The 14,420-nt window shown below is 58.4% G+C and overlaps 1 protein-coding gene across 1 annotated transcript in view; it reads right to left on the bottom strand.

The window, feature by feature from the left end:
• The window catches only part of SORL1 (sortilin related receptor 1), a 149,559-nt gene that overhangs the window by 60,655 nt on the left and 74,484 nt on the right, over nt 1-14,420 (bottom strand). Inside the window, exons 17-21 of the mRNA XM_070400142.1 lie at nt 13,894-14,066; nt 12,907-13,038; nt 9,525-9,616; nt 6,541-6,787; nt 5,884-6,022 (exon numbers count right to left, since the gene is read on the bottom strand). Of these exons, the coding sequence (XP_070256243.1) occupies nt 5,884-6,022; nt 6,541-6,787; nt 9,525-9,616; nt 12,907-13,038; nt 13,894-14,066 (783 nt within the window). The remainder of the gene's footprint in view (nt 1-5,883; nt 6,023-6,540; nt 6,788-9,524; nt 9,617-12,906; nt 13,039-13,893; nt 14,067-14,420) is intronic.

The raw sequence follows: 14,420 nt of genomic DNA, 5'->3' as shown, positions 1-14,420 counted from the left end.
GGTGTCGGGGGTGGTCCAAGACCAACTCGGAGGACTCAGAGGAGGAAGTCCGGGCTGGACAGCACCAGGGACCTGGGAGAGGCAGGGGAGGGGGAGGGGAGAAGCAAGGGGGGAGGGGAGGGGGGGGTGGGGAGCAGGTGGGGGAGAGAGAAGCGGGGAGGAGAGGAGGAGGGGCAGGGTGAGAGAGAAAGGGGGCGGGGGAGGGGAGAGGCAAGGGAGAGGGATGGGGGAGGGGAGAGGCAGGTGAGGAGGATGAGGGAGGGGAGAGGCAGGGGAGGGGGGGTGGGGAGAGAGAAGTGGGGAGGAGATGGGGAGGGGCGGGGTGAGAGAGAAAGGGGGCGGGGGAGGGGAAAGGGGTGCAGGGGGGAGGGGAGAGGCAGAGGAAGGGAAGGAGGAGGGGGAGGGGAGAGGCAGGTGAGGGGGGGTAGGGGAGGGGAGAGGCAAGGGAGAGGGAGAGGGGGAGGGTAAGAGCAGGGGAAGAGGAGGAGAGGGGGAGGACCGGTCACAGGCCCCATTAGGCTCTGCTGCCACACCACAAACCCACACACAGACCAGTCAGTGGGCATCCCTCCCACTGTGTCCAAACGTCCCTCTCTGGGCTTTCTGAGAGGATGGCAGACGAGCTCCCAGCCCTCCCTGTGCTGGAGAGAACACTGGCTGAGCCACACGCACACGGTGCTCCCTAGATGCAGCATCTTTGGGCGGATGCGAGAGGAGCATAAACCCTGAGCAGCAAGGGAACGCGGGCCATGGAGCAGCACACGCCCAGACTGAGAGGCGCCGTTTTCCTTTCCTGTGGGCTAGTCAGCATCAAGATGGAAAAATAAACATGCGTCTCTGACAAAGCTCAGCCGATGGGGAGCCTCCGCTGTCCCCTCACAGGCAGAGGCCCGCCAGCAGCAGACCAGTGACCTGTCCCCTGCAGCCAGACGTCACCTGTGCCTGCCGCGCCCGGCCTGCGGCTGGAAGACGGGGTTCACCCATGGCCGTCAGGGCCGACGCGGGCGACGGGCCATTTGGATGTGTGGGCCCCTTGTCAGCCTTAATCGGCACAACAGTAAACATCGCCATCTCCCAGAGCTAAGGCCCAAGGGTTACAAGACGTGACTAAACAGATAAAACACACCCACCCACGGAGGGAAACCCATGGGATGAACACGCAAGGGTCCCCCACGCAACCTCGTAACCCAAAGGCTGACGGCACCACAGCACAGCCGACCGGCAGACATGCCAGACACGCGCTGCGCCCGCTCTACAGGGGCGCCCGCTCCTTCCCTCAGGGGCACGGCCAGGCTGCGGCGGGAATGGGGGCTGCCACTCAGGGGCCACACTCCACAGGACGGCACCCATGCGTCGTGCTCAAGGCGAGGCCGCTGCAGCCAGCTCACTCCTCCTCCCGGGACGGAGCCCCGGAAGCCAGGCCCTGCAGACTGTCCCTGGGGCAGCCTCACCAGGAAGCCGCAGCTTCGCACTCTCCCCGGCCTCGCACCGCCCACCCCCAGCCACGTGCCCAGTGACACAGGGAAGGTGCTGGGTGTCAATCACCTGGGGACGGGCATGGCTGGCAGAGCGGGTATGGCCACTGCAAGCCTGAGGACCAGAGTGAATAGTAACCCCCTCAGCAAAGGGCTTCCCTCTCAGGCCCCCAGCTCCTGCTGTGCTTGGCTTTTGGCTCCTGGGCCCCCTTGTTTGCTTCCTGCCTGCGTTTCCTCCACACGCGATGGACGGTGGCCCACAGCACGTGGACCCCACACGCGATGGACAGTGGCCTGCGCGGGACACACGCTGAGCCAGCTGGTGCTGGACTGGACCTGGCTCCCACAGGGACAGGACCCCCTGGACAGGGGCTCTGATTCTCGCTCTGCCGAAGCCCAGCCGCGCTGCTATGACGGGACGAAGGGGGGGGGAAGGGGGCTGTGGAAACCCAGGGGGAATTCCATGGACATACAGCTTCTACCCTGTCTCATCCTCCCTGGGGGCCTCTGAAATACTGGTTCCAGTGGCACCCCTAGAACCCCACTTCCACGAGCAACTGGGGAGACGAGCCCCTCTCCTATCCTGTAACAAAAAGACGACACATCACCCAATATGCCAAGAAACTGAACAATAATCGAATGTTTGGAAAATATTCAATCACAGGATATTTTCACATGGGTTGTTTCTATAAAATACTAACATTTTCACACGAAGAGCAAATGCTTCTATGCAAAGAGGCAAGAGCCAAAAGTACAGAACCCAGAATGGAACGCAGTGTTCAGGAGCCCGGGCTAGACAGAGATGCATGAGACCAGCCTTAGGGGCAAACCCCAAACCATGCTGACCCGGTCGCTGACCCCAAGAGGCAGGCAGGTGCAGGAAACAGGGCCACTGTGCCAGGGGGAGCCTGGAGGGCAGGGGTACAGTTTAACAAAGCACCGAGCCTGGCCCTCCCACCGGACCACAGTCGGTGTGGGAGGATGGGGAACAGGAAGGGCATCACCCCAATGTGAAGGGGGTCCCCTGAGAAGACCGAACACGGCCCTGGGTGTCTGTCACAGTCAGGTTTCCTGACATCCTCTTTGGAAAATCCCTCCAGAAGGTGCTGGACTGACTGCCCCCGTCGGAGGGCCTGCAGGCTCCGCTCCTGCTGTGCCTGCTGCTTCCCAGAGGCAATCCCCGCCAGCACAGCCGTGAGGCAATGAGCACGAAGAGTGACTGTTTTCAGAGACTCCCTGGCGTCTCCGCGGCTGGACTGGCACCAGCAGAAACAGAGGGTCTGGAAGCCCACATTTCCCTTTGGTCCCTGGGATCTGGCCGGCCCCTAGCCACCAAGCACCCCTTGCTTTGCCCTCCTCCTTTCCCTTAACAGTAAAAGATGATGGGGTCCAGTCTTTCTAAGATGGACTTGAGAATCAGTTCTCCCACCTACTCTAGCAAGGCCTTCTCAGTCAATAAACCTTTGCCTGCTCCAAACGCTGACTCACTGAATATTGGCCTTTTTTTTTTTTTTTTTTTTTAAGCATCAGGTACACGAACCTTGGGCCTGTAATGGAGCCAGTTAGGAGCCAAAACTACTACCTTATTTAGTTATCTATACACTTGGCAATTACTGAACTTAAACCCACACCAAAATGCATACCTGCCCTCATTATAAAGTTAAAAGCATGGGCTGCTTGCAGGCTCTGAGGAAGAATTCCAAGGGCCCCGACATACTAAACATATCAACAGCCTCGCAAAGTAAGCTGCTTCAGGAAAAAGACTGTGAAGAACGAGTCCCAGTGATTCTACGCACAAACCAGCCGGGTGTCGAGATGGAAAACGCATCTGTCGGAAAGCAAACAGCTCAAACTGACAAATGTTCCGAAGGAACAAAGTTCTATCACAGACAAGAACCAGTGAAATTGCTGAGTTGGCCGTGAACCAGGCCCTGTGGCTTCGGGGGCGACAGCGGCAGCCGAGCGAGTCAACGCAGCTGCAGTTCAGATTCTTACCACTTACTCAGCGTGTGATGCAGAGTTACTAAGCCCGACTTTGTCAATGTCCATGTCCTCGTCTATCAAACGGAAATATGGATGGTGCACATGGATTTGGGAAAGATGAACTGAGGTCCCACAAACCCATCGAGCACATGTGGGTGCTCACTGTGGGAAGTGGGCCTCTGTGGTCCGCCCCAGCATGGCGGCTTTTGATGGAAGCGGTCACTGAGTTTCCCCAGGGCGCACAGAATGTGGGAGGAGGGGAGAGGACGTACGAACAAAGAACTGTGGGCGTGGGCCAGCGTCCTGGAGGAAACTCCCGAGGTGCCCGCCTCAACTCGACAGGGGGAGGTGGAGGCATCTGGAAAAAGCCTCAGCCCATTCTCTTAAATGGCCCAATGGGAGAGAGCAGACGTAGGCGACCTATGAGGGAACAGGTGACCATGGTGCTCAGCCAATGAGGAACCAGAGGAGGGACTGAGTAAATGGATTGTGCTCGCTGCCCCAAGTGTTTCTGCACAACCGGACGGACACCCACTCTCGAGAGTGCATTAAAGTCTCGTCTCGCCGTGCTTCTGTCTCTGAGTCCGTTATCTTAATCCAGACAGGTGAGCATTTCTCACATTATGACATCACAATGCCTTAATAAGTGTAGTTATCATCATCACCTTTATTTTACACTCACAGAAAGTCCTCCATGTGCCAAGAGCAGACAACAAAAACAGCAGGCTGCCTGGCACCAAGGACTGGCACCCGGAACAGGAATCTGCCATATTCTCAGTGTCCAAAGGAGCAGGCAGGCTCGAGCCAAGCTCAAGACCAGGAGACACCCCACTGCACATGAGCTGTGCGGCAGCCAGATGCCGGGCCAAGGCCTCGATGTCACCAACGGCCGCCGGAGAGATCACAGCCTTCCTTCTCCAGCCCCAGGACGGCGGCAGGTCTCCGGGAAGCAGACGACAGCACGACTTCCCCTTCACGTCCAAACAGCCCCCTCCCCGAAGTGTGGCTGCAGGTCAGCTGGGAGGAAGCGACCTGCCAGCAGGGGCCTGAGGGCCAGGGCTGCGGCTCAGCTGACCGCCGTGTTTCAGGAGCGGCCTGTGCTCACGGGGACGCGCACGCTCACAGGGACTCGTCAGGTGCAGACCCGCCTCCTGAGCCAGGCGGGAGCTGAGAAATGGTGGTCAGCGGGCTGCTGTCCTCGGCAAGGCCCCAAGAGCTCAGTCACGAGCTGGGAGCTGATCCCTTCATTGCCCCACTTCAGGCCAGGCACCTTCTCTAAGAACGAACATGGCCTCCCCACTTAGTGGCAGAATTGGAACAAAATTCAGCTCCTGGGCTGCCAGGGGCCTTTGGGAAAACAAATTCCTCTCTAAGATGTCACTCTCGAATCTCTAACCACGGATCCTGTTCCAGCCCTGCCCACCGCAGGTCAGCCGCGAGGACATAACAATATTGCCTTACAGTCTCTGCGCCCGCACTGGTCCCAGGAGGGTTATGGTATCTCTAACCGTATTATTTCCCTTTGTCAATTTTCACTCAGCACAGGGCCAGCCAAGCCGGCAGGACAATGTCACATTCTGATTCAAACCAGAGCACGGCCGTGTGTCCGGCCAGGGAGTCAGCCGACCCAGGGCCACCAAACCCTGCAGCCAAAGAGGCGCTTCCTGAAAGGCTGTCCATGGAGAGCCTGCCCCCTCCTCTGTGCCCACCGTGCGCTGAGGAGGTCAACAGAGGGAAAGGGCATCGGGCACAGGGCACCTTCCACGGAGCAGCTCGCCTCCAGGACCCGGAGGCCAGAGCCTCCCAGCAGCTCAGCAGCCGCAGCCAACAATCTGTAAGAAAGCTACTGACTGCAGCTCCTCCTCATCCCGTCTTCTTCCAATAAACGTGAAGTGGGCACCTACTAAGTGCCAAGCTCTGGTAAAACTACGCTTCATGGTGGGGACACAGTGAGTCATCATACAGCAGCATCTCGTACCACGGCAGGCGCGTGCTCATCTGAGCCACGAGACCCAGACGGATCCTGCCAGGAAGCAGCGCAGCCCCCGGGACGGGAGTGCGGGGCAGCGTGGCCCTGGGACAGGTGTGTGGCAGGAATGAAGCACGTGCAGGGCCCCTCTGGCTGCAGCGGAGGTCACATCCCCACTCAGCAGGGGAGGCTGGACTCACCTACCAATCACCAGTGCGGGCAGGCAAGGCACGCCTCTTCCAGCTGTGGTGTCTCATTAGAAGAGGAATCATGATGGTGTTGGCAAGAAGTGAACAGTGTGCCTGCCACTGAGACTGGCTGAGACTGGCTGAGACTGGCTGTGACTGGCTGATTCTGGCTGAGACTGGCTGAGGCTGCGGAGCTGCTGGGGGGAGGCTGCCGGCAGCCAGCCCTTTTTTGAGACCCACCAAGGAGATGAGGAGGAGGTGCCCTTACCAGCAGTCTTCCCCTTGTAGAAAACCTTCATGTCCATCAGCCCCGGGAGCTGGCTGGCCAGCAGCGCCACCTGCGACCCGCCCTGCTTGGATGCTCGGAAGATGTTGAGCTGTGACCAGTCGTCCCAGTAGAGGTCGTTCTGAAAGAAAACGGCGGCTCTTCAGTGTGACTCTGGGCTTCCCTCTGGGCCTCGGCGAGAAGTAGAGCTGCCAGGGAGGGACACCGCCACCTCGGCCCCTCTGGACCCCACATGATGCGCGTCAGGAGATCATCCAAACCTCAGCCAATACCCACACCGAGGCACTGCCCGAAAGAAATGACTCAGCCAACACTCACGTTTGCCCACGAGCCCAACCTCCCATTTGAAATGTCCTTCTCAATGCTGGGAGAACCTTTCATTCTACAGAGTCCACGCAGGGTGGCCGGCCCCACAGGTACAGGCTCCTCGGGGCCACACAGAGGCTGGGGCAAAGCTTCCCAGAGACGTGGGCCGGAGCTGAAACCAGGCACCGGGCACCTGTCTGCATCCCTCTGAATGGGCCGAAACAAACAGCCTCAAGTTTGGAAATGAGTCTCTTCTAGAGGTTAGACTAGCCTCCCTGCAAAAACGCAGCCTGTTGGTCAGCAGGGGACAGGGAGTGCGTGAGGGAGCCCCACCTTGAAGACCGCGATGGCATAGGGGTGCGGGAGGCCGCCCAGGAGGACGGAGCGCTGCTGGCCGCGGAGGGAGACCCGCTCGATGCAGTCCAGGTAGGCGTCCGTCCAGTAGACCCACTGCTCGTCCACGGAGATGCCATTGGGCCACTTCACATCCTCTGACACTAGGGAGCGCACAGCAGAGCCGTCCATGTCGCTCCGGTAAATGCCCGGCCTCAGGTCTCCCCAGTCGGTCCAGAGCATCACCCTGTCCAACCAGAGAACACGTGTCAACAGCTCCCAGGACAGGACCGCAGGCCCTGCTCCCCGGCGAGGCCCTCCCACCAGCACAGGGATAGGGGCTCAGGCCCTGCTCCCCGGCGAGGCCCTCCCACCAGCACAGGGACAGGGGCTCAGGCTCTGCTCCCCGGCGAGGCCCTCCCACCAGCACAGGGACAGGGGCTCAGGCCCTGCTCCCCGGCGAGGCCCTCCCACCAGCACAGGGACAGGGGCTCAGGCCCTGCTCCCCGGCGAGGCCCTCCCACTAGCACAGGGACAGGGGCTCAGGCCCTGCTCCCCGGCGAGGCCCTCCCACCAGCACAGGGACAGGGGCTCAGGCCCTGCTCCCCGGCGAGGCCCTCCCTCCAGCACAGGGACAGGGGCTCAGGCCCTGCTCCCCGGGGGAGGCCCTCCCACCAGCACAGGGATAGGGGCTCAGGCCCTGCTCCCCGGGGGAGGCCCTCCCACCAGCACAGGGACAGGGGCTCAGGCCCTGCTCCCCGGGGGAGGCCCTCCCACCAGCACAGGGACAGGGGCTCAGGCCCTGCTCCCCAGCGAGGCCCTCCCTCCAGCACAGGGACAGGGGCTCAGGCCCTGCTCCCCGGCGAGGCCCTCCCACCAGCACAGGGACAGGGGCTCAGGCTCTGCTCCCCGGGGGAGGCCCTCCCACCAGCACAGGGACAGGGGCTCAGGCCCTGCTCCCCGGCGAGGCCCTCCCACCAGCACAGGGATAGGGGCTCAGGCCCTGCTCCCCGGCGAGGCCCTCCCACCAGCACAGGGACAGGGGCTCAGGCTCTGCTCCCCGGCGAGGCCCTCCCACCAGCACAGGGACAGGGGCTCAGGCTCTGCTCCCTGGGGGAGGCCCTCCCACCAGCACAGGGACAGGGGCTCAGGCCCTGCTCCCCGGGGGAGGCCCTCCCTCCAGCACAGGGACAGGGGCTCAGGCCCTGCTCCCCGGCGAGGCCCTCCCTCCAGCACAGGGACAGGGGCTCAGGCCCTGCTCCCCGGCGAGGCCCTCCCACCAGCACAGGGACAGGGGCTCAGGCTCTGCTCCCCGGGGGAGGCCCTCCCACCAGCACAGGGACAGGGGCTCAGGCCCTGCTCCCCGGGGGAGGCCCTCCCTCCAGCACAGGGACAGGGGCTCAGGCCTTGCTCCCCGGGGGAGGCCCTCCCTCCAGTGGGTTATTTCAGCCTTATCATCACAATATGTAATCAGAATACCTAAACCATTTCATTCCTTGACCCAAAAGTTCCTTTACTGGGCGTTTTCTATGTATATAATCAAGTGATACAAAAGTAACATAAAAATGATGGTCATCATAGCAAAGACTGTTCATACTAGCAAAAATAATTTTTAAATAAAATATGTATTTTTGTGTGTGTATACATATATGTATTTTAATCAGTAGGAAAAGTGATATATTATGATACATACAAAAGAAAATTATGCAGCCTAAAGTCTATAGGTGCTCATATGAAACCATCTTCAAAATATATTAAACTTTTAATATATGGCCCGGCCGGCATGACTCAGTGGTTGAGCATCGACCTATGAATCAGAAGGTCATGCTTAGATTCCCGGTAAGGGCACATGCCTGGGTTGCGGGCTCAATCCCCAGTGAAGGACATGCAGGAGGCAGCCAAGCAATGATTCTCTCTCATCACTGATATTTCTATCTCTCTCTTCCTCTTTCTTCCTCTCTGTAATCAATAAAAAGAAATTTAACATATGAAGAATAGTACAATACATATCTTGGTACTCTATTTGGCAAATACATGTGTGTGTCTGAGTGTTTTAAAGATATGTGCTTGTATGTGGGTTAAGAAATTCTGAAAGAGACACAACCAACCACTAACCCCTAGAAATGTGAGGCGAAGAGTTAATAGTGAGGAGAAACAAGTATTGTCCACTTCATAAACTTCTGTTCTCTTTTAATGATTTGAATTAAATGCATAAGTGCATATATTACTTTCAGATTTTTGTTGTTGTTGTTCATTCTCACCCGAGGATTTTTTTTAAATGTGTGGACCATGCAAGAAATGCATTGCTCATGGACACAGACAACAGTGTGGTGAAGGCCAGGGTGGGGCAGGAGCTGGTGGAGGGGGGCAATGAGGGTAAGAAGGGGGGCATCTATAATACTCTCAACAATAAAGATAAATTTTAAAAAATAAAACAAATGCTATAATAAATGTGTGTATGGTATTAAAAGAAAAAGAATCCTCACACTATCCAATCAGACCTAACTATGTCTACAGAGAAGCTTTAATATTACCTTTTTTTAATATGTTTTTATTGATTTCAGAGAGGAAGGGAGAGGAAGAGAGAGAGAGAGAAACATCAATGATGAGAATCATCAATCAGCTGCCTCCTGCACGCCCCCTACTGGGGATCGAGCCTGGAACCCGGGCCTGTGCCCTGACCGGGAATCGAACTGTGACTTCCTGGTTCATAGGCTGATGCTCAACCCCTGAGCCATGCTGGTCAGGCCTTAATGTTACCTTTTGTTGGAGAAACTCCCCACAGATGTGGACATCTGGATGTCTAAGAAATCCGGATACTTGCTGGTGAAAAGTGCCTTGACAAAGACTATGGTTTCAAACTCAGGTAACAGCTTATTACAACCACAATCCTGAGAAGCAGCTTTTGCCCAGCAATCTGCATTTCCGTGAGTCTGTCTGCTGCAGCCTCGGACTCACACCGTCTTCCACGGGGCCACACTTACCCCTCCTGGGGCACGAGGGCCAGAGCACGGGGCCGATCGAGCACAGAGGAATTGACGATCGTGAGCCGGAAGTCACCATCAGGATGAGCTACCTGACAGACATGAAGGAAGAGAAAAGGGCCCAGATGGGTCAGAGCTCCTTGCGGCCTCCTACCAGCTCCTGCCGGCAGACAGGCCCCTCCATGCCACGGGGTTCTGCTCCGCCTGACCTGGGCAATCTGCCGCTTTTTCTAGTCAGCGTGGCCTTCCTCTGCCTCCCGAGACGCTCCCGCTCCCGCAGAGGCACCAGCACCCTGGCCCGCGCCCCGGCACGGGCGACCGGCACCCGCACTCCTGTGTGTTTACTCACTGAACCCGCCTGCTGCCCAGGCCTGTCGCCTGGCGCCACACTGTCACAGAGCAAAGTCTCCACGTCACAGCCTTGCAGTTAAGTCTCCACAGGCTGGTCCCACATTCTCTCGCTTCAACTTCAGCTCCCACGACTTCCGCCAGACCTGTCTCCCCACCGTTCCGAGCCTGCCTGCTTCTGCCATCTCCCTGGGCCTGTCCTCTGCTCTCTAATCAAAGCCTGTCTTTCCTTCAAACTCACCGCAGGCCCCCTCCTCTGCCACGTCTTCTGAACACTTGCTCAATGGGCCTCTAGTTTTACACCAGTTTGCACAAGCAGTGCCTGTGCGAGTGTGAGCACGGCTCTGCCTGCTTCCTGCTGGCCACAGAGCACAGGCCACACACCGTTAAAGAAGAGAGAGACACGAACAAGACCAGCAGCAGCCTGGCTGGTTGGCTCAGTAGATAAAGCGTCGGCCTGAGGACCCAAGAGTCCCGGGTTTGATTCCAGTCAAGGGCATGTACCTTGGTTGCAGGCTCCTCCCTGGCCTGGGCCCTGGTCAGGACTCGTGCAGGAGGCAACCAATGGATGTTTCTGTCTTTCCCTCTCTCTCCCACTCTCTCTAAAAATCAAAGGAAAAATATCCTCAAGTGAGATTAACAACGAAAAAAAGGACCACCAGCAGAGCTCCCTGTGGCAGGCCCTGTGCCCTTCCATTCTCCTCTCACCGCCCCGAGGCGAACCCTCCAGTGACCCTCCTCAGTCAGGGTTCAGCTCAGGTGCTGCGCCCCAAGGCTCCTCTGTCGTTCGCTGAGTGCCGCGTGCCCACTGAGCCTCTGCCCCTCGCTGTGCGCCCCCACTGCCTGTCTGACGTTCTCACTGTGCGCCCCCACTGCAGCACGCACCACCACCAGGAGTGGCTGGCCCATTTCCTCATCATTTTGCTTCTCCACTAAACTCTATCCTTCAACTCTAGCCAGCTTGGCTCAGTGGATAGAGCGTCAGCCTGCAGACTGAAGGGTTGTAGGTTCGATTCTGGTAAAGGGCATATGCCTGGGTTGTGGGCTCAATCCCCAGTAGGGGACGCGCAGGAGGCAACCAATCAATGATTCTCTCTCATCATTGATGTTTCTATCTCTCTCTCCCTCTTCCTTCCTCTCTGAAATAAATAAAAATATATTTAAAAAATAAAAAATAAACAAAAAAATAAACTCTATCCCTCACCTGAGCCCACATGCCTCGCCTCCACTGTGTCATCACAAGGCGAAGCTGCTCCTGGCAGGTACCACGCACTCGGAAAGCATTGCATTTGCCAATGGCTGACGGACGCATGAACCTGAGGCCAAGTCCCTCGGCCGCTGGAATACAGGGGGAGCCCAGGCCTACCTCTCACCTGCGCTCATGTCTTGCAACCTCCCTGGGCTCTGTAGCCACCTGCTTCCCCTTGCCCCACGCATCACCCCCACAGGGAACAAGGGCACAGAGGCAGTGTCCACCCCCACAGGGAGTAAGGGCACAGAGGCAGTGACCACCCCACAGGGAGGAAGGGCACAGAGGCAGTGTCCACCCCACAGGGAATAAGGGCACAGAGGCAGTGCCCACCCCACAGGGAGTAAGGGCACAGAGGCAGTGTCCACCCCACAGGGAGGAAGGGCACAGAGGCAGTGCCCACCCCACAGGGAGGACAAACACAGAGGCAGTGTCCACCCCACAGGGAGGAAGGGCACAGAGGCAGTGTCCACCCCACAGGGAGAAAGGGCACAGAGGCAGTGCCCACCCCACAGGGAATAAGGGCACAGAGGCAGTGTCCACCCCACAGGGAATAAGGGCACAGAGGCAGTGCCCACCCCACAGGGAGTAAGGGCACAGAGGCAGTGTCCTCCCCACAGGGAGTAAGGGCACAGAGGCAGTGTCCACCCCACAGGGAGTAAGGGCACAGAGGCAGTGTCCACCCCACAGGGAATAAGGGCACAGAGGCAGTGTCCACCCCACAGGGAGTAAGGGCACAGAGGCAGTGCCCACCCCACAGGGAGTAAGGGCACAGAGGCAGTGTCCACCCCACAGGGACAAGGACACAGAGGCAGTGCCCACCCCACAGGGAGTAAGGGCACAGAGGCAGTGCCCACCCCACAGGGAGTAAGGGCACAGAGGCAGTGCCCACCCCACAGGGAGTAAGGGCACAGAGGCAGTGCCCACCCCACAGGGAGTAAGGGCACAGAGGCAGTGCCCACCCCACAGGGAGTAAGGGCAGAGAGGCAGTGTCCTCCCCACAGGGAGTAAGGGCACAGAGGTAGTGCCCGGCCAGCAGCCACTGCTCAGCTTCATGTGCCGGGGTCGGCTAAGCTGCAGATGGAGGAAGTGAGGGTAACAGGAAGAGCTAGCTACCCTGCTGGGTGTTAGGAGAAGTCAATCAAATAAGGCCTGCCAAGGCTCCAGCAGGGGTGGGCACAGTGTAAGTCTCATCGCACTCAGTGACGATGATGGTGATGATGACGATGCTGCTGTCATTGTCACTCTAACCAACCACCATGCCATCAGAGTGCTAATGGCAGAGCAGCATAATGATGCTATGGGCCTAGCCAGTTTGGCTCAGTGGACAGAGCGTCGGCCTGTGGACTGAAGGGTCTCAGGTTCCATTCCTGTAGGGCAGGGCACATGCCCAGGTTACAGGCTTGATCCCCAGTAGGGGGCATGCAGGAGGCAGCCAATCAATGATTTTCTCTCATTGATGTTTCTCTCCCTCTTCCTCTCTGAAATCAATAAAAATATTAAAAATAGTCATGATGATGCTACGATACTATTACTGTCATTGTTATATTCTGTTTCCTCTACCGAATAGAATCTTTCAGGCTCCTTCATGAAATCTGCGGGGCAGATGCCTGTGTTCTGTTGGGGGGCCCTTCGAGGCAGAGACCAGCCCTTTCCTTCCTGCTCGAGGCTCGGGGCCCATCCTCTGCGGCCTGAGAATTCCCGAGTAAAACCTGACCACAGGCCCCGTCAGGTCCCGCCTGGCTGGAGTCCAGCTCGCTGAGTAAGGACAGGGGACCCACATACCTCAATCTTCTTCAAGCCGGCATCCACCCAGTACAGCAGCTGGCTGAGCGGGTCGAAGGCCAAGGCCTCCACGGTCTCCAGGCCGGAGCTGATGATCACCTCCTGCCCGGTGCTCCCGTTCAGACAGAGGCGCTGGCGAGGGAAGAAGCAGCAATTGTGTGAAATGCCCAAGGACCTCTGCCAAGTGAGCCCACCGACCGGCGCCCTCCCTCGGCAGGCCTGGCTGGCAAGGGACGGGCGAGAGGCTCTGCACCAGTGAGCTTTCCTGATGAGACAGCGGGTTAAGCAGCACATTTCTTGAGGGTGGACGGCTTCCGTGTGAAGCAGAGAACTAGACAGAACGTCACCCTGCAGGGGTCTGCGACCCTGGGCACCACCCCACAGCCGGGGCCAGGGCAGGCGCTGTTCGCTCTTCAGATAAGCGACGCAGGCTGGCATTACTGTTAAGCCCCTCTGTCTGCTTTTCATAGTCCCTCCCTCGCGAGGCTCTTAGCCATCGGGTGCTGTTGTTGGGAGAGACCTCAGCAGTCACCCCGTGCCACCCCTCACACACCCGAGCCCCGTGAAATTTCTGTCGGGTGAGAAGTCCGGATAAACTTGTTGAACTTGCTTTTCTAAAAGGACTGAAGACCCAACAGCTCTGCTTTGAAATGCAGGGTTCAGGCTGTGGCTCTCTGGGCCTGCGGGGACCTGCACAGCCTGCCTCCGTCCTCGCTGCGCCCAGACGCCAACGTGGGTGAGTACACAACCACAGCGAAGTCCGGGACTCCGTGGCATGGGAAGAAGGCGCTGAAGGCACGTGTGTGACAGGAAGTGACTACGCAGCCTGCATGCAGAGTCTCCAGTCTTCCCACCAGGAAAAGTAAGGCGCCCTGTCCGCACTGCATCAGCCAGCCCTGAGGTGAGCTCTGGCACCCACCTCCTCGGGCCATTCGGAAGGAAGCGTATCAATCGGGCGATGCAAGCACGGCCCCCAGGACCACTCACCTGGATGAGGTCCAAGGCCAGGTCGGACCAGTACAAGCAGTTGCGCGCGTAGTCGAAGTCCAGGGCGACCGCGGCCCGCAGGCCGGAGAGCGGCAGCTGCTCGGTGGCGCCCGAGGCCAGGTCGTAGCGGTGGATGGACTTCCGCGTGGCAAACAGGATGAACTCGTTCTCCTCTGCACAGACCACAGACAGAGCGTGAGCCTGGTTCTCACACACGCCTCGGAGCCACTGGCACGCGGGGGTCGATAGGGGGTCAGGGGGCAGAGCACAGGCGTCAGGCGGACGGTGGACTCGAGCACATCTCCCGCTTGGGCAGGTTACTTAAGCTCCTGTGGATCTTACAGGAGTTTCTCCTCCGCCACGTGTATCACTTGCTCCTTTTCTTTGTTTAATCTAGACCCCCCCGTAGGCATGCTCCATCATCCAAAATGCTGAGCTCAGCCTCAACGGCATCAGTCACACTTGACAAGGACCGGCAGCGGCCAGCACGCTGCCCATCGGGACTGCCCGCCAGGACTGCCCGCGTG

The sequence above is a fragment of the Myotis yumanensis genome, unplaced genomic scaffold (assembly GCF_028538775.1).
Source record: "Myotis yumanensis isolate MYYU_CA2020_CCGP unplaced genomic scaffold, mMyoYum1.0.hap1 SCAF_19, whole genome shotgun sequence".
Taxonomy (NCBI): Eukaryota; Metazoa; Chordata; class Mammalia; order Chiroptera; family Vespertilionidae; genus Myotis; species Myotis yumanensis.
This window is presented reverse-complemented; position numbering and strand designations above follow the sequence as displayed.